The sequence below is a fragment of the Poecilia latipinna genome, unplaced genomic scaffold, assembly GCF_001443285.1.
Source record: "Poecilia latipinna isolate Pla-1442-1.1 unplaced genomic scaffold, P_latipinna-1.0 Scaffold65, whole genome shotgun sequence".
In the NCBI taxonomy this organism is placed as follows: Eukaryota; Metazoa; Chordata; class Actinopteri; order Cyprinodontiformes; family Poeciliidae; genus Poecilia; species Poecilia latipinna.
This window is the reverse complement of record NW_015112681.1, coordinates 212,478-235,860: the sequence shown is the minus strand read 5'-3', so window position 1 is coordinate 235,860 and position 23,383 is coordinate 212,478. Positions and strand designations below refer to the sequence as shown.

Sequence of the window (23,383 nt, the reverse complement as noted above, 5' to 3'; positions counted from 1 at the left end):
GTTGATGTATGTATTAATGGTAGCACAACCCACATTAACAGATGTTACAAACACAGCAGGACTGAAACGATTAATCAGATTGATTGTGATGAATTGATTAAGAAAAGTAAACTAATGTATTGATACAGGCTCACAAAAGGCATTGAAAAGGGAGTCCACATTAACCTCCGGCCTAAACCGACCACCAAACGTTTCTACTTCATGTATCCTGGTTCATTCGTTGTAACATCAATGTAATCTTAAGCAGTTAGCCCCCTAAATCAATCTGACACTCAGCTGTCAAATCTGCTTCCCTCTAATATTTTTCAAGAGTCAGACAGCAGAGCCTCAAAGAAATCAGTTAAAAGGTCTCTGTCTTCTGCTGGCAACTCTGCAGCAGAGAAACTATTCTGCTCATGAATGTCTGAGGGGGACGAGTCAGCAAATTATCTGACTGTAAGAGAGCAATTAAGAGTGTTAAGGTTCTCGCATATCAACTGGAAAAGGCATGAATGCTTTGTTCTGAGCCATTTAACCTGAAAATTATATCAACATTTCACTTAATTTACCTCAATATTGTATTATTAATAGTTATTAGAAATACAATAAGAGTCAGAGTTAAGATAAGATAATCCTTTATTAGTCCCACAAGTGTAAAATTTACGCTGTGATAGCGAAAGGTGGACAGAACAGTAACAGAAATGGAAAACAGAATTTAAAAACTTTAATTTGACATATTTAACTAATTTTATATATATAATTAGGAAAGAAAAATACTTTAGGCACTCCAATAATTCATTTTAGCCGTAGCTATGACTTTGCAGATAATGTCATTAATGAGGCTGTTTTTATTATCTTTCTCCAGCCTTAAACTGCTTTGATAAGAGTATGTTTTTTTTAATCTCTTGCTTATATTTTCAAGTCAAGGCAAAATAAGGCATTTGATTAAAATGCCAGATTCTGCTGCACATATTTTGGCTCTCCCTCAAGCACAGAACACATTGCGATTGCTGCTTGTAGAAGGAAATGTCAACCATTTGATTCTCGGTCATAATTTGCAATTAGCTATGTGATCCTTGGCAGGAGTCCATAGCCAGGGGGCCGGAGTGAGTGGAAGGTGTTGGAAAAAAACAAAAAGGACGACGACAACTGGCATGATGATGCTGGATGACTTGTGGAGTGACAGAATGTGTGCTCCCGTTGTGTTCTAAGCACACTGTCAAAATGCAGAGAATGACAAGACGGGATGTATTTTTAGCTCCTCCAATCACCAGCAGCAGCTAAAAATAGCACCTCCATGAAGATGTTGCTTTTCAGCTTTTTATACAGCAGCTTGAAATATATTTAGACATTTTATGCACCTTTTGTTGCCTGGAAACAACACGTGACATGTGACTCTTGTGTGTTTTTGGTTTTATTGCTCAGCTATGACAAGATAATTTGAAGCGTCTTCTAACAGGGTCGCCTTTGATGGTCTAAAAAAGGCTTTTAGCATTGCAGGCTGGCAGATTGGGAAAGAAATTTTGTGGCGATAAATTTCCCTACAGGACTCACCAGCATCCATCCCTTATTTCCCTACCAATGCTACCTCCTGATCCATTGTTATGTTTTCAGTAACAGATTCATATAGACGGTGTCTTCTCTACCTTCTCTGAATAACCAGAAACCTAAAATAACTGACAAACTAAAGCTAATCATTGAGTAAAGAAAACATCAGACTTTACTGACTATCTTTAACTTTTCAACCTCTTTACTCTAAGTATTTTTGATAAGTCACTCTATAGACAATGTGAACATCATGAAACAGGAAGCCTCTAAGTGGAACATGATTGGACTCTATATAAAAAAGCATCATATCCAACTGTGGATCAAAGTAGTTATTATATATTTTATTGGCAGATCAGGTTGCTTCCTCTCCACCTTTAGAAATTGAGAGGAAACAAAATTATGCCATCTCCCTGAGAGCGATATGCTCAGTTGGGCTACGCTGGTTTTATGATGTCTCCTAGATAAGATGACGCTTGGTCATTAAGAGCATTACATGACTCTAATTTCCATTCGGGGTGTTACAGGAAGCAGCATTATAAAAGAATAACAAAGTGAAACCGCATGTCAGGGAGGAGATCTGGTTACTTGACTGATGTCATTTTGCAAGATGCTGCCACCGAAATGCTTGACGATTTGAATGCTCAAATCAGAGTCACTCCAGTCATTTTTAACGCTGGTAGACAGGAACCACAAGCTTCAGTCAATCTTGACAAACAAGATGTCAATAGACCTTGGTTTTCAAATATTTTTACTCCAATTCTAATTTGATTTGGTCTTAAATCCGACATGATTTTCAGTTACCACACTCAGGTTCTCAGCCAACACTCTGCATGTGGTGGATGCGCGCCGTGTCTTCTGTCCAGGTCACTCCGTCAGCTGCGCTACACCTAAGGCGGTGCATGCTCACAGATAATGTGCACTAGATAATTTAGGCCTCATCTGTTTCTATATGACTCATTCGCTGCTCAGTGAGTTGTCAGCACCAAGGGCAGATTCTGCTGGCAGAATGCAACGCAGTGGATGAGGGAGGAGATTTCAGGGTGAGATTGGACGGATGCAGGTTCTGTAACGGACCTATCAGAAAAAAAACACTCCAACAGAAATTCAATCATCCGTCTATAATACTGACCGCTTTAATCTTTTGCAATAATCTGTTATATTTACTCTTGCATGCACATGAGGTGTAATTAAACAAGCGTAGATGTGAAGAAGCCCTGCTATTGCCGGAGACGGTGGATTACTGATTTCCCCCAGGATATTAGTGTAATTGTCAGGCGTGATAAGGAGTGGTAGGAACAATTAGCTTTCTTTCTTTTTGTGTTTGCAACTGCATGACACTAATAGATTGGGACGAAGTGTCATAACTGTACTGTATGCCCTTTCACCCACCCCCACCCAACCAACTCCACTATGTTCACATTGTCTGTTATTTAAGCAGGCTGGGGTACGCTGAAGCATGGGGTTACAGAGCAGGACACCCACAAACAGAAATGTTGCAATAAAAGCAAGCAAATCCTGTCTTTCTCCTCTCACTCTGCAAAAGTGCACACATTCCTTTAACTTTGTCACATTACAACCACAAACGTAAAGGTATTTTATTGGATTTTTGAAAATAAATACTTAGTGCCATTAGTGTCCTTTTTTGAGTCAAAGGCCACAATTAGAAAACTGAATATACTGCAAGAAATGCCTTCAAATGTTCAGACTTGTTGGTGTTGTAGGAGAGATATTGGGACTGTACACTGTTTACAAAAAGACACAGCAGACTAGGGAGCATAAAGATAAAGAAATTAAGACAATACAACCACACAATAAAAGGGAAAACGTCAACTTTTTTGATCATTTTTCCATATATCTGAGTCTCTTTTGCTTTGTTTTTTCCAGACCACCACTCTGATCGGCCTGCTAAAGACGGCCCGTTTGCTCCGCCTGGTGCGAGTTGCTCGTAAGCTGGACCGCTACTCAGAGTACGGTGCCGCTGTTCTCATGCTGCTCATGTGTATATTTGCCCTAATCGCCCACTGGTTGGCCTGCATCTGGTATGCAATTGGCAACGTGGAAAAGCCTTACCTGGAGCATAAGATCGGCTGGCTGGACAATCTCGGCGTGTCAATAGGTACTTTCTGGTAATACAACCTTCACCACACAGTTAAAATGCACAATCAAATAAAACTCCTCGATGTTGTCATTTTTTTTTCCTCCTTAAGGAAAGAAATATAACTACAGTGACCCCAGCTCAGGCCCTTCCATCAAAGATAAGTACGTCACAGCTCTTTACTTCACCTTCAGTAGTCTGACCAGTGTGGGCTTTGGGAACGTCTCCCCCAACACCAACTCTGAGAAGATCTTTTCCATCTGTGTCATGCTCATTGGATGTAAGTTACCATGCTTTTTCCTAAAGTTTCATTTATTCACTTGCGTATTCCACCCTCAGTTTATGCACCTACCGGTATTCATCACTGAACTTTGGGTTCGTTTGCCAGCTCTAATGTATGCCAGCATCTTTGGGAATGTGTCTGCCATCATCCAGAGGTTGTACTCTGGCACGGCCCGCTATCACCTCCAAATGCTGCGAGTCAAAGAATTCATCCGCTTCCATCAGATCCCCAACCCGCTCAGACAGAGGCTGGAGGAGTATTTCCAACACGCGTGGACATACACCAATGGCATCGACATGAATATGGTAGGAGTTGGAGTGTTTTGGTTTGTTACGTTTACAAAGAGAAATACAAAGAGTTTGTTTTTGCTTCCCATTGTTCCTTCTCTCTCTCCTCCAGTTTCATTTGTGAGTTGGATGTTTTGAACCCAGTTTTTGCTGAATGTCAACTAGCCTGTCCTGAACAGTGCTCTTACCAAATCAGTGTGATGCTCCCTTGCAATGTCATTGGCATAGTATAATGTTTTCATTTGTTATACCACTCAGTGTTCAGTCATAGCCACATTTGAAACAAAACTTTGGATTCAGGCAGTAACTCGGCTTTACTTATCATGATGATGCTCACGGTACTTATACAAGTTTGTCTTTTCCATGTCTGCCATGTCAAATGGATTGACCCCGCCACTCTGGTAAGAGCAGGAGGTACATGTGCTAACTCACCTCATGTTTCTCTCTGTCCTTCAGTGGTAGATCTTATGTGTATCACAGTTGTAGTGGAATGCTTCGAGTATTTTTGTACTTTTTGATATTTTTTTGTTTTGTTTTGTTTAATTTGCTGTATTTTTCATTGTTGCCCCAGATATGCACGTTACTAAAAGCCATATTTTTGTCACTTCAGTCACATTACCTAAGGTGCGTTTCGACTGCAAGTACCAAATTTATTGGTCACTGACAACAAGTTTGTCAGTGACCAAAGCTATATTTTAAGGTTTTAAACTATGAGTATAATGTTTTATCTGCATATTTTGAGATGCAGATAAAATCATCTCAACCTGCCTTGCATTGGATATTATTAAGAGTTTAAGTGCATCAGAGTCGGTCTTTACATGGAGACACATTTTTCTGCTTAATTGGTTTAGGATCAAAAGTTAATATCTGTAAAATGAATTGGAAATCTATTTTCTACAAAGTTATCAGTTATTTCACATGTTTACAAAACAGACTTTTGTAAACATCAATGGTGGTTGTAGCCACCGTTGGGAGAGCTTTTGATTATAGCTCCACGGCTGTAAAGCAGCCTTCTGTTATTTGTATCATAAGCAGTTATCCTTTTCATAAACATCTGTTAGCTACATTTAATTCTGTTTGAGTTTAATCCGTTATTGGTGTTACTGAAAAGGTGATCCATCTTTTCAGATGATTAGAGCTGCAGGTTTTAAGTGGTTCTGAGAGAGAGGGGTTCTGGGTAGGAAACAGTCGAAACACAGCTTACACTGTAAATTCACTGTTCAGAGCATGTCTTTGTTAAAAAAAAATACAAAATACAAAACACCCATAACAGTAATTGTCCTAAATAGGCCAACTAATAAGTCTATCACTGATGGGCTTGCATGTGGCCTGAAGGAGGTGCTTTCTGCATGAAGTCTGTGTATCCATACACAACCCCATGATATTCATTGGATATCAGAGACAGAGTGAGTCATGCCTAGAAGAGTGGGCACTGCCTCGCCTTCCACTGCCAGGTTTCCCTCCCACTGTGGGACACTTGGCTGTGGACGCTGTGGTGGCACCTGCGTTTGCCAAATGTTGTTCAGTCTTTCTTTTTCAAATCCAAAGCTTTTTTTTTTTTTCTTTTATATACATATTTTTTGGTAACGAGCAACAAAAGGTTTGTTAGAGCCAGAAAATCAGTTGAGGCAACATTTCTTTTGCGCTGCTCGTCTTACCGGCACATTGAGTTTTAGATGTGAAAACAACAGAGAGAAGAATTGTGTTTACTCATTTGAACTGTCACTTACGTGTCCCCAAGAAGTGTTTTTGTTTTTCCTTTGCCTTCCAGCATCTGATAACGTGGTGCTTATTTACAGTCAGCTCAAGCTGTCCGAGGAATATTAGTTGTTTTGTGTTCTCTGTAGTTTTGTCTTTAAATAAATGGTAAGTGTACTATAAGTTACCGTGTAAAAAAGTCCATGTAAAAAAGCAAAAGCAAAAAATTATTCAAACTAAAACTGCTGTATTTTACAGGCTAACCTCCTAAGAAGAGTTTTTAAGATGATTTGTGATTTTATTAATACTCTTTGAACCTTTTCTGATTTTATTACATTGCAGACACAAATTTATTGTTTGGATTTTTGTGCTACACCAACATAAAGTAAATACTTTATAGAACTACATCTACCAGCTTTTGGGACTGACTCTAGATCAGTGTTTTTCAACCTTTTTTGAGCCAAGGTACATTGTTTTAATTGAAAAAATCACGAGGCACACCACCATCCAAAAATGTAAACAAAGATACTCTGTAGCCGCCTATATTACATATATAGCCATTCTTATCAAAGTGTCTTAAATAGGAATCAAACACAAAAATTAATTTTTATCATATTTTACATTTCTTATTTCAAATTGCACTTAACATGTCCACTTCAAAAATACACCTGAACACCTCAACAGTGCCACAACACTGGTGTGTGATGCATGAATGTAGTAATTCTCTTGTTTTAATGTAAAATGCTCTGTATCTACTGCCATCTAGTGGTAAGAAAATTACATGATTACGCTGCTAGTCGCTTCGACAGCAAAGACACTCAAAGATGGCATTATTTGCAGATAATTAATTCGCTTTCAAGAAATATTTTAAGACCAATTACCGTATTTTCCGGACTATGAGCGCACTATACTATAAACCGTACCTTCACATTTTTTGAAACCCCCCCCTCCCCGGAAACTTGCATATATAAGCCACACCGGGCTACAGGCCGCTGGTATCTCTGCTGCTCTCGGTTTCCTATAGGGACCCAGAAGAGGGCAGCAGAGGGCTGCATCCTAATACCTGCTGGATATATTAAGGACGCAGTTCTCCGTCTCCAAATCCAGTTTTGTTCACGTCCACTTTACGTGCAGCGGCTTTATTTCCCTCCTGTACTGCCAGATCGATACTCCTGAACTTAGAAGCTGCATCATATGAGTTTGAAAGCATTTCTCTGTCGTGCCTGCTGCTAGCATGTGCTTGTTCTACATGAAAAATAGCGCTTTCTTCTTTGATTTGCAAATTTGACTTCCAATGATTCACTTCCTGCCAAAGCGCCCCCTGGTGGTTGAAGAAAAATCCACAGAAAAGTCGCATGTTCAAAGTGTAGGGAAAAAGTAGTGGCTTATATCCGGAAAATACAGTAGGTGAAATTGGATAATTTCCACGGCACACCTGACTCACGGTACACTAGTGTGCCGCAGCACAGTGGTTGAAAAACACTGGTCTAGAGGCTAAAATACTATGTTTTTGAAATAATTGGCAAGATTGTACTGTATTCTACTTCAGCATATTAGCGCCATTCCAGATTTTCTTTTTTTTTTTTGTAGTTTTTTTTTTTTAGAGTAATTTTTCCCCCAAACAGACAGGAATTTTGAGATTAATATCAGAAACTTTCTGAAAAATGTGGAAATTTCTGAATTTGAAAAGTCCAAATTTTGGTATTAATCCCACAAATCTGTGAGAAGATTGAAAAGTCAAAACATATAGGCCTTTGGGAATTTTCTGAGTTTCAAAAGTAGAAAATGTTCAACTTTTCAAACTCTGAAGTTTCCTTGTGTTTTCTAGAAAATTTCAGAGATTTTTTGATGAAAACGTACTTTATTTTTTATCTCCAGTGGTCCTGATATGCCGGCATAGTATTCTTTGGTCAACCCTGACCAGAATCTTACAGATTTGCATTTGGGAAGATAACAATTAAACAAAAAGAAACAAGTTCACTTCACATTTATTCATTACCTTGTTTGTCTGTCGCATAAAATACATTTTAAAATACACAAAGTTTGTGTTTGTAATTTGATAAAATATGTAGGGGTTCAAGTGTTAGTTCTTTTCATGTACATGTTAAGATTTAACTTTCAAATAGAGAACATTATTCAATCTGTGCTGTCGTTTAAATGAATCTGTAAATGTTCTGTCTTGTCCGCTCTAACGTTCTCTAAAAACTCTGTGAAGGAGCTTGTGTTTTTTTTTTTGCTTTGTTTTGTTGTTTTTTGTAACTGTGCGGTTTAGGTTTTGAGAAGAAGGGGAGAACACACGTGGCAACTGTAGCAAATTTCTCTGGAAAAACTTTTCAAATTGACATGCAAACATCAGCCTGAACGAAAATCACACAAGAAAGTCGCAGTTTGAAAACACTTCCGCAGCCATTCACACGTTCTTTGACCTTTAACTCCTTCCCAGGTGCTGAAGGGTTTCCCAGAGTGCCTGCAGGCGGATATCTGCCTCCACCTGAACAAGAGCCTCCTCCAGGAGTGCAAGGCGTTCCGCGGGGCCACCAAGGGCTGCCTCCGCGCCCTGGCCATGAGGTTTAAGACCACCCATGCGCCCCCTGGAGACACGCTGGTCCACAGTGGAGACGTGCTCACGGCGCTCTACTTTGTGTCGCGCGGCTCCATCGAGATCCTGAAAGATGACATCGTGGTGGCCATTCTAGGTGAGTTGATGCTTTATCTTCAAACCCCGGCAGCACTTTTTAATGATGTATGACAGAGTATCAGTGCCACTGTAGATAGAACAAAAATAAAGGGTGAAGGTCCTCCCAAAAATCAAAGTTTTCTAGAAAAACCACAGGATTTTCAGAATTTCAAAAGTGGAAAATGTTTGACTTTTGGAAATTTTCTTTTTTAAAAGTCAACAATTGTATTTTTTTCTCCATTGTTTTTTTTTTAATATCTATTCGAAACAGAAGAATTACTCTTGAAAATAGGTAATCAGTACAGTAACTGGGTTGCTTTCTTGAAGAAATGGCTACTAACTAATTACTAACTAGTTCCACGTAACTTGAAAAAACACCAACAGCATTTCATATCTCAAATAAACCAACTACTCAGTTTGTTTGAGTATTTTTCTGGGTTTTTGTGTATGTTTGGTGTGTAATCGTGAAACAAAAGGAAATAAAAATGCAATTTACAAAATCTTTCCCAAAAAACTGTAAAGTTGTGCACGAATAAATCAAACCCTGTACATCCAGTTACCTTTACAGCTTATCTAACTCGCCCCTCATTTCTCTGCTTCTTCCCGTCGTGATGACTCTGCATTAGTTACAAAGTGTGGTTGCTGCAACTGAATCACTGGTTATAGTGGCGTCACCCACACAGACAGACTCATAATTCAGAAATTAAAGTAGAAATGCACATGGTTTTTAATTAGCCTTGTTAATGAGTCACTGTGAAGCATCAAAAGAAGAACAAATTGACGGTCCCATCAGTGTAGGCTGCTTAGCTTTGAACTCCCGTCTTTTTAGCACTAAGTGCAGATGGCTATGTTGCGCTGCGATACGACTGGGTTCGCTGGCGTTTTGTGTAAAGTTCCCCAAGATGAAGTGAACAGAAGAGAGTGGGGGCGGACACATAATGGAATGAAAGTAACAGGAAATTCAGTGTGTTTGGTAATGGAGGGAAAAAAGAGCCAGGCTGCAGATAGAGACAGATAAAAATAGAAGGGAGGAAGAAGAAGAAATGATGATGAAAGTAAAATGACAGAAAATAAAAAGGTTAGAGAGATATTTTGTGCATGTGTGTGTGTGTGATTGTCTATGTTGGTATGCCAAGCATGACCACAGCTGCAGCTGAAGCACAAATTGCTATCGACATCTTCCAGATATAATTAGAGCATTTTTCATTTGCTCTCCTTTCCCCTCATCCCATAAAACCAGCAGGTGTATTCCACTTTACGAGTTCTCTCTCCTCACAACGTAGTCCCAGTCTGAAGCTGTAATGAAATGCCTCCAGTGCCCAAACTGGTTTTCTAATTTGGTTTCCACTACCAGACAGTAGGTTTTCAGATACTGAAACTAGTTATATTCTCGAGTTACTTTCACCATGTTAGCAATATAACAAACACAGATCAATAACCTGAATAAAGTCTGATTACCATCAATATTTATATTAAAATGTCATGAAGTTCTCATTATTTACTAGCATTGAATAGATCTACTTTAATAACCACTGGATTTAAAAACCTAATTAGTAACTTTTTAATTAAAGGAGTTACAACAATGTTTAATATTTTCTTTTGGGATCAATAAAGTGTTTGTGAATTAAATTGAATTTAGACAAAAGTGACGACTGAAAAACTTTCTTTCTCTTAGCTGCTAACAGCTCCTGAAAACACATTTAAAATTAGAATACTACAATAAAAAATATACAAAAAACAGAAATGTGGTTTCAATTAAAAGCCTGTGTAATACCTGCTTAAAGGTTATTTTAAAAAGATATGTTAATCTGACAAATGAGACTCATCGGAATGTATTTTCTAACTTACAAAGTGAGGTTTCTGCACCTCTACCATCGGTTTCTGCGGAAAACTTGAACCACATCCCTCCTCCTCATGTGATCAACAACCAGGAGTGATGATAAGTGTGTCCTGACTCATGTTTCTTTATCTTTTACGTTTGTCCTCCCGCGCGCTCTCCAGGTAAAAACGACATCTTTGGTGAGATGATCCACCTGTTCGCCAAGCCGGGGAAGTCGTGCGCGGACGTCCGCGCGCTCAGCTACTGTGACCTGCACACCATCCAGAGGGAGGAGATCCTGGAGGTGCTCGACATGTACCCGGAGTTCGCCGACCACTTCTTCACCAACCTGGAGCTGACCTTTGATCTCCGGGATGAAAACGCGAAGGTAGCCAGCATGAAGGTGAAACCAGCGACCTGAAGATGGTCTGATCGAAGAGATTCAAAGGGATTTGAGGCCTTTGAAGTAAAAACCACTGATTCTGCTTTACTTTAAAAGACCATTGACTGGAATGAAAGCTTTTCTTGATTAATTCTGCTTAGCCCCTCTTTACTTGATTCAGTCATTCTCTTCGGAAACGTTTTCGCTGAGTTGGACTTTTTTCTTTTCACTGCTGCTTTACTGGAAGACAGAGACAGAGGGAGCATGTTAGTCTGCATTACTGTGTCGTTTTATCTTTTAACTAGAGAGCTGGCACGCAGGTCGTAGTTGTCTTCGGTTATTTATTTAAAGAGGGCCGAGGAGATCAGACACATGAGAAACACGGTGAGATTACGGTGAAAACAGGACAGACATGGTGACCTAACGACACCGGACACAGTTCCTGTTACTCACTTTAAAACCCAAAAGGTCACAACCTGTCCACGTTCTGCAGGATAAAGACACTCGGACAAGTTAAGCCTTTAAATATTTTGTCATGGCACAACCACAAACTTTAATGTATTTCATTGGGATTAGTTCCAAAACTGGTATTCTGAACAGTGTGGTGTACTTTTATGCCAATAAAAAAAAGCTAATAGCCTTAAAATTGACTTAATCTTAGTGTTGAGGTTGTTGGGTTAATGTGCAGCTGTGATTGTATCTGATTTTAGTTTAGATTTAGAAACAATGACTCAAGGTGTTTCAGTATGAATGAACTAATCTAATTATTTTTTTACTTTTTCTTGTGAAAAGACAGAATTAATATAAAGTTTTAAATGGAAAGTAACATTAGGAGGACTTGTTCTCTGTAGTTGTTCTCCAACATTCTCTCCAAGCACTTTTTTTTTTATTTTTTAGTGTCATTAAGCATTCAGGTGTTAAAGGTTGTTCATCGACAGCAAGATGCTTTCTGCAGATCCTCAGAGATGAACTTGTTTTTCTCCATAAAGGAAAAATGTCCCTTTTTCAGCATGAATTATAATTTCCAACCATAAATCATCACCTCTAAGATCGAGCTCCTCATAACACAGATATACAAGATTTAACTTTTAATGTTTTATTTGCACTTTGAGTTGTGCTGACATACAGCTCATCAAGAGTTTTAATGAAAAACGATTAGGCTCAAAAATATTATGTTTTTTTTATAAAAAGAATTCATTTTATTTGTTGTTTTGTGTTTAAATGTCTTCCTGTTTCTATGTTAAATGTTTTGTATTTTTTATCAAATTACTTGAAAATTGTCTCAAAACACTGTGAGACTGGTGACCTGTCCAGGTTGACCCCGCCTCTCGCCCGGAACGTTAGCTGGAGAGGCACCAGCACCCCTCCTGAAGGGTGTAAAGAAAATGGATGAATGTCTCAAAACAACGTCGTCAATTCTCGCAATAACTTTTTTAACAATCTATTGTCCAGAATAATGTATCCTAACAGACCCAGCAGTACTTTGTGTTGGTCTCTGCATAAATTCCCACCGTAGCACACTGATGACGTGGTTTTTCCATGAAATATTGTAATAAAGTTTTAAAAGTCGAGTGTTTTTGCTGGGCAGAAGGTTTGAACCTGACCACATGTTCCCTGCTGTGCAGACGACCTACCCCAGTGACCCTAACATGGCGGACGTGAAGAGCCGCAGACGGGTTTCATACAAGAGGAAATCCTCCACAGGTAAACCTGAATAATTCTACAAATCTGAAAATAACTGCAAAGATTACAAGAAAAAAAAAAACGTAACATATTATCAGAATTGAAGTTAGCGCTCCTAATGTGACTAAATGTGGTAAACGTCCCAATAGATCAACACTCTGGGATTTAAACGGATCTTTGAGTTTATGTTCTTGTTCTTTCACTGTTCTGGTCTCTTGATCTCTAACTGGACGTCTAAACTTCTCTGCTGGCTCAACTCATCCAAAATATCAACATGGAACCCAGATAGTAGGTCAGAGTCTCATCTTCAAAGTTCACAGGATAAAGTTTCTGACCTTCTATTGCACAGCTGTTATCAACAAGCTACGCTCGCTTTGACAAACTTTACTTTAGGAAGAATTACTCCATAGGCTTGAGAACCCACATGGGTGTTTAAACATCAGTCGGTGTTTTTTGTGGCCACAAGCATGTGTTGATCATCAGGACATCTGTTGTAACAAGGACATTTCCCTGCACCTGTGCACCCAGAACAGGTGGAGCCGAGTCAAAAAAAGACGCTCCTCTGTGGGCCTAAAAATGGTTCAGCACACCGAGGCCTGCAGCACACCGCAGCACACCGCTCACCTCCCCCGTTAGCAGGTCAGAGCTGCAACATGAGCTAGGCTGGCTGAACACCGGCATCATGTGGAGTTGTTCTCACTCCAGACTGTCCTCAGCTAAAACAAGCAGCTGGTTTTCCACCTACTGTTATCCATTACACTGTAATCTTCACATTTGTAAGTTATTCCAGGGGAAAGTAAAATCTGCGCAGGCTATGAATGTGTCATAGCTGAGATGTGTAGTATTTTTCTATGTAGTTTTTTTGTTTTTTCCTAACCAAATTTAGCTTCAATCTGAGCGGTATTGATTTTGACTTAAAATGAAATATTAGTAATTTTTCTGAGTTTCGTTCTGTCAAAATGTTGACATTTTGCCTAGAAATCCAATATGGCTGCCAGACATTACTTATTTCTCCATTTTTAAGAGATTTAGTAAAGTCTGACTGCATTTCAAAATGGCCGCCTGTGAAGACTGACGAAGCTCCGTCTCCGTTAGCGTTTGGTTGAAAACAAAGCAGCAGTTTTTAAGAGTAATAGATCCTGAGCTCCTAAGTGTTGGTGTTGCTGATGACATCACTTCAGTCGGTTCTGCAGACTCTCAGCAGTCAGAAGATTAGAGTCAGAGGAATTTGTTAGACGTTCGACTTCCCAACCCCGGGTCTGCTCTCTCAGCCCCAAGATGGGAGCAGCTGTAATTTGACTGCATGTACACAAAGATGAGTCCACACAACAGCACTCGGCATTCGGCTCGGCTTCAGAACAATTTAACTGGTCGCCATGGCTACAAGCTGTCTGAATACAGCCGCTGTCTGTGAGTTTACCACCACAGAGAGCACAGACTGAGCAAACTGATCGTTTTATAACCAGCACACACGGGGAAAACATTCACATTGATTATGATTATGAAAGTTACTGATTACCACTTTCTAAATCTAGAACCGTTCTTCTTTGCCAAATTGTTCAAGCTTAGTTATATTGGATTGGGAGCATCTATAGTTTTTCTTTTTTAAAGTCTTAGATATTAACTTAACCCTACTTTAAACTTTTGCATAAAATCTCAAAAACAACAATTTATTGTCTTCTTAATATAAAAACAAAGTGTGACATGTGATTGCCTGAGTTCTGAGGACATTTAGCTGATGTAAACCTAAAAGGTTCAACCTGTTTGTCCTCAGTTTAACCCCCAAAGCAAAGCCAGTCTCCACCTGTTGTCATCCCAGAGGAAGTCTGAGCGTAGAACTTCCTGTTCCCTGATTACCGTTTCTCCCCACAGGCTCACACAACAAGGAGCCGGCGGCCCCGCACTGCGATGCCAAGAAGGGCTGCGGCGTCTACGCCTCTTCGCCGGCCGAGGACAGGAAAGAGTCTGCTGAGGAGGGAGAGGAAGACAAGGATGAGGATGAGGAAGAGGAGGAAGGCAGGGTAGAGGAAGAGGAGCAAAGGCCCTTGTGTTCTGGTGTGCTTGGTTACCCGGTTGTTAGGGACCACACCCTGGGTCTCGGGCTGAGCGGGGCTCCTGAGGCACAGGCTGAAGGAAACACACAGAACCAGGAATATAAAGGTGATTCTGTCCTTCAGGCTCATTTAACAGTAAAGAGTGACTAGTTTTTAAGCAAAGACAATCAGTCTTGTCTTAAAAACTATCTGATTGGACGCTGGTAAAGACTAAATTGTGCTAAAAGCAGTTAACCTATCAGCAAAGCTGTTAATTTCTAAAATAGCATCTCTATGCTAAACGTGATGTAGCAGCAGACGTCAGCAATGCTAATGGTAGCATCCTCTGTTCCTGAAACACTATAATATTTAAAAAATGTAACATTATGGCCATTTATTTTTGATTTAGCAGCAAACAGTGTTTTTGAATTGAAAATGTTGCTTATTTTGTGTATATATATTCTTTTCAAATAAATTCATTACAAACCTGCAATGAACTCAATAAAAATGTTTAATCTAGTCGCAGCACTGATATGGTTAATATTTATTCAAATTAAACTTGTATAAAATCAGAAATTCTTTACCTTTGTACAATTTACTAGGAAGAAGCAAAAATTAGTGTCACACTATACTTATGTGATGATTCTATAATGATTAGTGTTAAAGTGAACAGTAACTCACTAATGCACAGGACAGAAGGAACAAAATAACGTGTAAAGTTTGATTTGTAACGGGGGATCTGGGCAGAACTTCTCCACGTTCCCACAGCGACTACGTTGTGTCTGCTGCTTCATTTTCTCCAAACAGAACAGCGCCGTCGCCGCCTTCAGTCGGCCCACAGAAACCTGCAGCTCGCATGCCGTAACGCCGCCGGCATGCGAGATGAGGAAACGGTGTCAGCGCGTTGATTTGATAGTAATATCCCATAATTCAGCTGTTACAGCTGTAAGAGGATTACTGCCAAGGTAGAGAGCAGCGATATTGATTACAGCCCAGGGAAGGAATGTCAATTTAATCTCCAGCCATTCATTTCTGAAAGGAGGCAGAAGAAATCTCCTGCTGAGAGCCCGACTGGCTGAGTACGTTCTTTGGTGCGGCAGAGATTCAGAGAAAAATCTGAAAAATGTATAGAAAGTATTTATACTTTTTCAACTTTTACGCAGTTTGTCACATTACAGTGCTGCTCTTCTTGACCTTCTATGGGATAGATCAACACGTTTTTGTCCAAGGAGTGTGGCATGCATCCCCTTCCTGAAGCATGGCAGTGGCAGCATCATGCTACTCCCTTCAGCAGGGGATTGTGAAATAGAAGAAAACTGATTTGTGCTTTATCATATTTTTGAGAAATAAAAACCTATAACATGAGGCGTTCATTTTGATTTTCAAAACTCACCTAATAGTGTAATTAATCTCTTTTCTATGCCAAAATGTTAAAAGTTCAATATGTCTGGCGTCCCCCCGCCAGGCACAGGGTTTCTACTAACCTCCCATCTCCTCCCAGAGCTCCAGGCAGAGGACTGGGTGCAGCCTCATCCCGGCGTGGCAGCGGCTGTGGAGTCGGCTCAAAATCGAGACACGGCCGGGGAGGACGACAGCGACACGGACCTCACCTACGGAGAGGTGGAGCAACGGCTGGATCTGCTGCAGCAGCACCTGAACAGGTGGGAGCAGGTTCAGACGTCAGGATCTTCACCCGATAGCCCACTGCTGCGTTTGACTCCATTTCCTGTAATAGGTCTTTTTATTTTTCATCACCTTCCTCTACAGCTGACAGAGCGGGGTCCATAATTTAAACTCTAATTGGCTGAGAACTCGCACATACGTTTGAGACCAGACAGGGGAGGCTTATGCAGGGGGAACAGTGAGCGGCTGGCGGGGCTCCTGGCTGCTGCTCTGATCCAGATGAGGGGGAAGCAGCCAGGCAGAGGCTATTTATAGAACGCTGCTACGAGGTGCAGACTTCTACATCACAACGAACTCGCACAGCGCCAGAAAACAACTTCCTGAGCTGCTTTTTTCTACTGTTCAGCCACTGATGCAATGTCAAGTAAACTTTACAGTGCTTTAAAAAAAGTATTCCCAGTAAAACCACAACTTTTGATCAATTTCATGTGATAGACAAAATAGCACATAGTTATTCAGGGGTTCTGATTACTTTCACAAAGAAAATGTACTTACAGAGTCCATCAGTCTGCAGTTTGTCAATATAAGTGCAGCTGCTCTGAACATAAACCAAATTGTTTACATCGTATGACTGAAAAGGTGCACATTAAGATGAACATTTATTGTTAATTATATTCAGGTTGAAAGTTTGCTTTAACTAACCCATTATTTGTGACTGTTTGAGCAAACGGACCATGTCTTGAACATAGTCACAAGTTAGAAAACAAATAGTTTTTTTTTTTTTGTTGTTGTTCATGCCTGGTGATAAACACTCAACTGATCATCTGCAGGATTTCAGTTCAAGTAGTTTTTGGTTTGTTCAGACCCACATGAGCTGCAGCTGGAGGGTTTTTAGACATCAGTTTTCCAAAGTCACTTTAGTCCTTGATATTTTCTCTCTGCTTTTAACACGTCAACTTTAGGTACACCACGTTCTTAAAGTCGTCCATTTTCGTTAACCATAATGATTCTTCATCTGTCATTATTCACATTGATGCTGACTGGTGTGGTTCTTGCAGCACTTACTCCCTCTGAAGAATCACCTGGCAAACTAATGAGATGGCATTCAGATTGACACCATAGTCTGTTCTCTTTGCATGTACTTTGTGTCATAAAATACAAAGTTTGTAGCAGGGACATGACAAAAGGTACTATACTTCTATTACAGAGGGTAATGTATCAGGTTGGAAGTTCAGTGTCTCCCTCTAGTGTTTTAAGTGGGTGTTGACAGCCGACTTGTATAACCGATGGTTTTTACTCATTTTCATTCCTTTAATTTCTCACCAGTGTATGTTGAGGAAACGATCCTGATTGCTGCAGCCGCAAACTCCGACCAGCTCAGGCACAGCAGAGCAATAAAGAGAAAAGTAAATAAATAATCTGTAGTGATGAGATCACAGCAAGAGCTAAGTAGTTTAATGCAATCATCTCTGCTAATGTTTGGCTTGGTTTAGAAATTAAATAGCTGCAGAAGGCTTGATTTAGGAGAACAGATGTGTTGATTAGTTTTTTCATCCAGGTTTACTCTCTCATTAAGTTGACTGATGAAACCCAGACTGATGGATTTCACCACAGAAAACCATTTGTGTGTGTGTATCGTATGTGTGATCAGACTGGAGTCCCAGATGTCTGCAGACATCCAGGCCATCCTGCAGCTCCTCCAAAGGCAGGCTGCTGCTGGCCCCCCCGCCTACAGCACAGTCACCTCCAGCCCCGAGTACCACAGCCCACCCATCAGGGTCCAGCCGGCACCGGCCATCCAGACGGACCTCACCCTGGACCCAGCTCCGCCTCTGCCACAGGTAAACCGGAATGGGACAGTGTGTGTTAACACACACTGCTAGAGTCCAACACCTTGTCTCAAAACTTTTGTGTTGCCTTTATTTTTCTACCACAGCTTTTCAGTATTCACTCAGTTTACATCTGTAGAAGTGGTGCTTTTGTTTTCTAAAAAAAAATCAGTGTGCTTCCAATAGTAACCTTTGCGCTGTTCCTCAGGGCCCCGACTCAGAGAGCTCTGCTATGAAATCCAAAGACCCCTCTCCAGTTGTCCACACACAGACTCTTCCAGCAGGGCTGCTGGACAGCGCCCCCTACCCAGAGCAGAGACACACGACTAGTGGCAGCAGCGGTCCGGCCACGCCGGCGCGGCAGGCTTCCCTCCCTGACGTCCCCAGCAGCTCAGGAACGTTGGGACTCCACAGGCCAGTGTCCGACCCGGGCCTTCCAGGACAGTAGCCCCGCCCACAACCCTTCAAGACTAAAGGTCTTCTCTTAAGCTTGACTCAGGGTCTAAGAAAGAGACTGAATTATGCAAAGGATTAAAAACTGTAGATTTTCTTCCATTCCTTTTGAGAACATCTCTGAAGCCCAGCCCTCCCCAGCTCTGATCTAGATGTACAAAATCCATTTATACTGAGGTATTTATACTCTATATTATTAAACATATGTAAAGTCATCATCAGCTATCCTGTACATAGTTCAAATAGACCACTGCCAGCAACACAAAGCACCTAATGTGCTACTTCTAGATATGCATGATCTACGTTCTCACGTTTTCCGTTCTGTCGCATGTTCCTCACACAGGCTGCAACTCCCGAGGCGTTCAGGTGTGATTGGCATGCTCAGAATACCGTAGCTAGTTTTCTACATCTATACCCTCTACATAGGGAACAAAGCTACTTGAAACTCGCTGAGGCATTACCGCAAAATAATACAGGCCCTACTTTACCAGAGCTTAGAGGTTACGTTAGCGCTTATACTTTCTAGAACTTACCACCTAACCTCAAAGTTCAGAGAAAATATGGCATGTATTGTGTGACGCTGCCCTGTATTGTAGATTTTAAGCCACCGCTTTAAAGTTGGAACCGTTTTTCCCCCATGAGCTCTGTGTGTATATTTAGCGTGCCTACCGTCCACCACAACCGGAAGAACAAGACCTCGCCTTTTGAGAGCAATAATGACGGGCCAGTGCAGGCAACACTGGTGGACCTGAACCTTACAACCATCTGAACAGAGAAAAACCTACTTAAGGAGCTAGTTTCTGATACATTCATTTGCTTTGTCATGTAGGACAAATGAGTTGAAATCATCATCCAATTTAGTGAGAGCTTCAGTTAAATTGGTTGTTTTTAGTACATTGTGTTTGACAGGTGCCCTGTTCCTGTAAGTGTCATAGTAACACTTCCAGGGAAAAGGATGTGAAATGATGGTGATAGGCCAAGGCACTCTGATACCCTTAAATCAACTTTCTTTTCTGTTATTGGGAGCAGGACGGTGTATGCTTTAGGTCTTCCATTGTTTTCTGAGAAACTACAACTTCCTGAAAGAAAGCATAATCAGAAAAACTAGAGATAAAAAAAGTTTGGCTTTATTCGCTTGCACTAGCCTTCATAAACAGTAGAGTTAGCTGTCAGATACACAACCATCATTTTAACTTAATCTGCATGCTGAAGTAGATCCGTTTCCAGCATCAACCCCAATAAAGATTCTGGGTCTCTATATAAAGAGTCAGCACAACATCTGAGACCTATTTTTCTAAACTGCACCCATTTCATTGGTTGTTTGTGTTTCACGGTTTCTGAGCCTGCTGTGGGAATGCTGGTGATAATGGATGCAATACATCACCTCTTAATGTAGCAAGGCAGAAAGATGTTTATCCTATACAGCGGTGTGAAGGTGTTTTACATCTTGTTTCTATTTTTGAATGTTTCATTTTGTATCAAACTAATTTTATTTTCAGACATATAGCCAGAGTAAATACAAAATGGAGTCCTCAAATTTCATTTGTCAAAGTTAAAAACCATAATTTTCCTCAAATGGTCATGCTGGTTTGGTCCTTTTATTCACGTAACAAATGAAAACTGCCTTTTGTATTAACTCAAGTTATATTTTCCATTAAAATTAGTTTGATCTGAAAGTAAATGTGCAAAAATAGAAAGCTGCGAGGAGACCAACCTTTTCCCAGCACTGTAGTCTTTCTGTTTCTCCATCCACTTATTCTGCATGCAGAATTAGGCGAGTTCTTACCGATCTCTCAAATCATACCAGCAGAATATCTAAAATTATAAACAAACTAAAGACATCAAACAGACCTAAAGAGAAATTGTCCAAGTATTTCCAGCAGAGTGCCGCCTCCTTCCTTTGATCATCTGTCTCGAGACACAGAACAAAAGTTGCTGAGTCGCCGGCTCGTCTGCTGAACTTTTGATGGGATTTGCAAACTTTTGCACAGAGATAAGCAACCTTGCTGTACTGGATCTAAATGTCACTTTTTAAATCTAGTGCTGTTCACAATTGTTTTTATGCATTTTTTTAAACGTTTGCCACTGTATTTTATACAATGCGACACTTAACAGCTACTCTGAATGTTTCTGTTCTTAACTATATTTAAAGAAATGAAGTATACTATGTAAATAGACTGGGAAATAATGCACAATTGTATAAATGAATAAAGAAAAATTAATGATTGTAATGTGTTTATTTTAACAAAAATATGAATTTGTTACAGAAGAGGGAGTGTTTGGCTTTGAGTGTGGGATTTCAGGCACTACCAATAATCACAGGCTAAACATGAATAGCAAATATCTAATGTGATCTTTTATAATAAACATTGCTGAAAATGGTCATTTTAAATTAAATCACCACTTTAGGATCATTTCTTCTACAATCACGATTCACAACATGCACTGTAAATTAACTATAAAAAAGATATACTTCAGCATATATTCAGATTATAATGGCACAACAGGTGTAAGTACATTCCTTATGCATTAGTTCATTATACGTATTCCAAAGTAAAGGTGAATTGTCCAAAACTCCCCTCTAATGTCAATAATGTTGTCTGTGTTTGCATTATAAATATCCAGCGCAAACGTTACAAACATGGAGTTGTTTCCTGCCGTGTAATATACTGGCCGGCTCAAGGTGTTGACCTGACTGCCCTGGACGCTCTGACCTCTGGTTGTGGGGCAGGAGGCGGGGCTTAGATGGCCATTGTGCACAGAATGAACTGTAGGCAGAAGACACAGAGGGAGAGAACGGGTAAAGCACATTCAGCAACAATCTGACAGCTAAAGCTGCTCTGTTGTCTTTAATCACAGCACAAAGTCCAAATATTACACCATCAGATAACATAGCAGGTCCGCGCATGGAATTATGGGAAAGCCTTTATACTCTACAGATACAAGTACTGGCTGCCCAGGACTACAACCATCAAAGTCTAGATTACACCACATGCAAAAACAACTCTGATAAATATTTACTTGTTTTTGCAGCTCTTACAAAAGTTTTAAAGGGCCAGTATTCTAGGCACAGTGCCATTTTATAACTCAAATATGACATAGAAGAAATTTGACTTTCTAATTTAACAAATTGGGGCTCTGTCTCTTTAAAAACTCCTGCTGAACACATTCAGGAAGTCACCGCAACCGTTTTCCTCTATTAATCCTTTAGCAGTGTTTTTACCAACATTGCACTGAAAAGTGGCTCAACAGATGCAGTTCCACCAGATGTTTGCCAATTGCTGCCAGCTAGTCTGAAGGAGTCACATGGAAGTGCTGCTCAGAGAAGGAGCTGTGCCTTGAAGGGGGCACTAGGTCCAAACAAGAGTTTCAAAGAGCTGAACGGTTCCCACTGGAAATTAAAGGATTTCTCAAATCCTTGTCTTTCATTATAACATAATGAAAACCTCTGAAAAGTCAATTTTATATAATGCTGTTCCTTTAACAAATATATTTAGAATTTTATGGTATTGATAAAAAAAATCAATACATAACTGTAGGAGTACAAGAAAAATCATGCTGATTGGCAGATTATCAAAATCCAATACCCCTGAATAAAACCTTGCAGCCAGTTAGCGTTTAAAGTTAGCTTGATCAGAATCCAACATTAGTGAGCTGCAGCTGAGCTACAGAGAAGAACTGTATAACTATGAGTCACTTTCCTTCCACTTTGTGTGTCATTCTCCCACAAAACTCCCCAAATGTGTTGACATATGAGGCCATAAGGTGATGGATGCTTGTGCAAGCTTCTTTACTGACACAAACTACATACTGAAGAAGAAGTGATAGCACTTACGTCATCGTACTGGAAACTGACTGACCCCTGCTGCATGGTGTCTCTCCGTCTGAAGTTGTCTGCAACAGGAAAAGGAAGCAGTGACTACATGAATCAGTTAACAGTGTTTCAAAGCAGAGGCTATTAAAGGCTCTGTGAGAAAACCTGAACCAATCAGGTTCTAACCTGTTAGAGCTCGCAGTTTAACGCAGCAGGCCACGTAGTCGTCAAAGTAGATTCTGCCTCCTTTGTTGTAGCGCTTTATGATTGCATTCAGGCCCTGAGGACTGATGCGGTAACCTGATGCAGAACAAATTGGGGGTGGGGGGCAAACCACACAGAGTTCTGGTAAACTGAACCTTGACTCATTTTAAACCAAGTGCATCTATTGAGAAACAGGAAGAAAAAAAAGTAATGAGTAGTGACGGTTTCCTCTGCAGTGATAAATGGAAGATAAGCTCAGCGCTCATTTGGCTCTAAATGAGTTTAATTAAGAGCCGTCCTTTAGGTGCTGTCTAGCTATCCGTCATCGTGAACGCTTCCCGCTCTCACCCATGGCGTTGATGGCCTGGGACATCTCGTGAGGTTCTACGGTTCCACTACGGTCCTGGTCGAACATCATGAAGTTCTGCTTCCAGCCGTTCAGAGCCGCGAACAGCTCCTTGAACTCATTGAAGCCCATCTTGCCTGTGAAGTCCCGCTGGAGACGGTCCAGTTAAGTTTTCATAAACGGGTCACGTGTCCAGGTGGAGGTGGGGGGGTGAACCCGTCACACAAAGGATACGTCAAGCATCGCAATCATGATCCTGCAGGTCTCCAGGCTAAATGCTGCACAGATAAAACACAAAAAGGTATTCGTTACAAATGCAGCAAATTTACAGTTTAATAATAGTGATTTCTTTTTTTTGTCCCTGAACATCAAGAAACTACTTTAAAGTCCAATTTTTATTCCACTAAAATTTGGCTAATAACTAACAGGAATCTGTCTCAACTCATGATGCTGCCACCACAGCAGAAACTAATCTCACCTAATATTTAAACTTGAAGCAGCCTGTGAACAGGAGATTCAGATTCTTTAAAAGGGGAAGAAGATCCCATTAAGGAAATGATCAACCTGGATTTTTAGCCAAATCAGGAGGAACTGAGAAAACCTGACTTAAAGGAAACACAATGTTTAACT

The 23,383-nt window shown here is 40.4% G+C and overlaps 2 protein-coding genes across 6 annotated transcripts in view; one reads left to right on the top strand and one right to left on the bottom strand.

Moving 5' to 3' along the window:
• Positions 1-20,379, top strand: part of LOC106964164 (potassium voltage-gated channel subfamily H member 7-like) — a 65,568-nt gene extending 45,189 nt beyond the window's left edge. For 2 of the 5 annotated variants that reach the window (XM_015059496.1, XM_015059524.1), the window contains 10 exons: positions 3,412-3,643; positions 3,735-3,902; positions 4,011-4,210; positions 8,334-8,586; positions 10,569-10,774; positions 12,394-12,472; positions 14,324-14,611; positions 15,986-16,145; positions 17,759-17,948; positions 18,145-20,379. In XM_015059496.1, coding sequence (XP_014914982.1) covers positions 3,412-3,643; positions 3,735-3,902; positions 4,011-4,210; positions 8,334-8,586; positions 10,569-10,774; positions 12,394-12,472; positions 14,324-14,611; positions 15,986-16,145; positions 17,759-17,948; positions 18,145-18,384 — 2,016 coding nt within the window. In that variant the 3' untranslated portion in view covers positions 18,385-20,379. Of the gene's footprint in view, positions 1-3,411; positions 3,644-3,734; positions 3,903-4,010; positions 4,212-8,331; positions 8,587-10,568; positions 10,775-12,393; positions 12,473-14,323; positions 14,612-15,985; positions 16,146-17,758; positions 17,949-18,144 lie in introns of all 5 variants that reach the window. The other 3 variants (XM_015059514.1, XM_015059530.1, XM_015059505.1) reach the window with 2 other exon arrangements.
• Positions 20,380-20,607: 228 nt separating this feature from the next.
• The window catches only part of LOC106964183 (sorcin-like), a 9,461-nt gene continuing 6,685 nt past the window's right edge, over positions 20,608-23,383 (bottom strand). The window contains exons 4-8 of the mRNA XM_015059543.1: positions 22,988-23,031; positions 22,756-22,903; positions 22,390-22,503; positions 22,225-22,283; positions 20,608-21,157 (exon numbers count right to left, since the gene is read on the bottom strand). Of these exons, the coding sequence (XP_014915029.1) occupies positions 21,131-21,157; positions 22,225-22,283; positions 22,390-22,503; positions 22,756-22,903; positions 22,988-23,031 (392 nt within the window). The 3' untranslated portion in view covers positions 20,608-21,130. The remainder of the gene's footprint in view (positions 21,158-22,224; positions 22,284-22,389; positions 22,504-22,755; positions 22,904-22,987; positions 23,032-23,383) is intronic.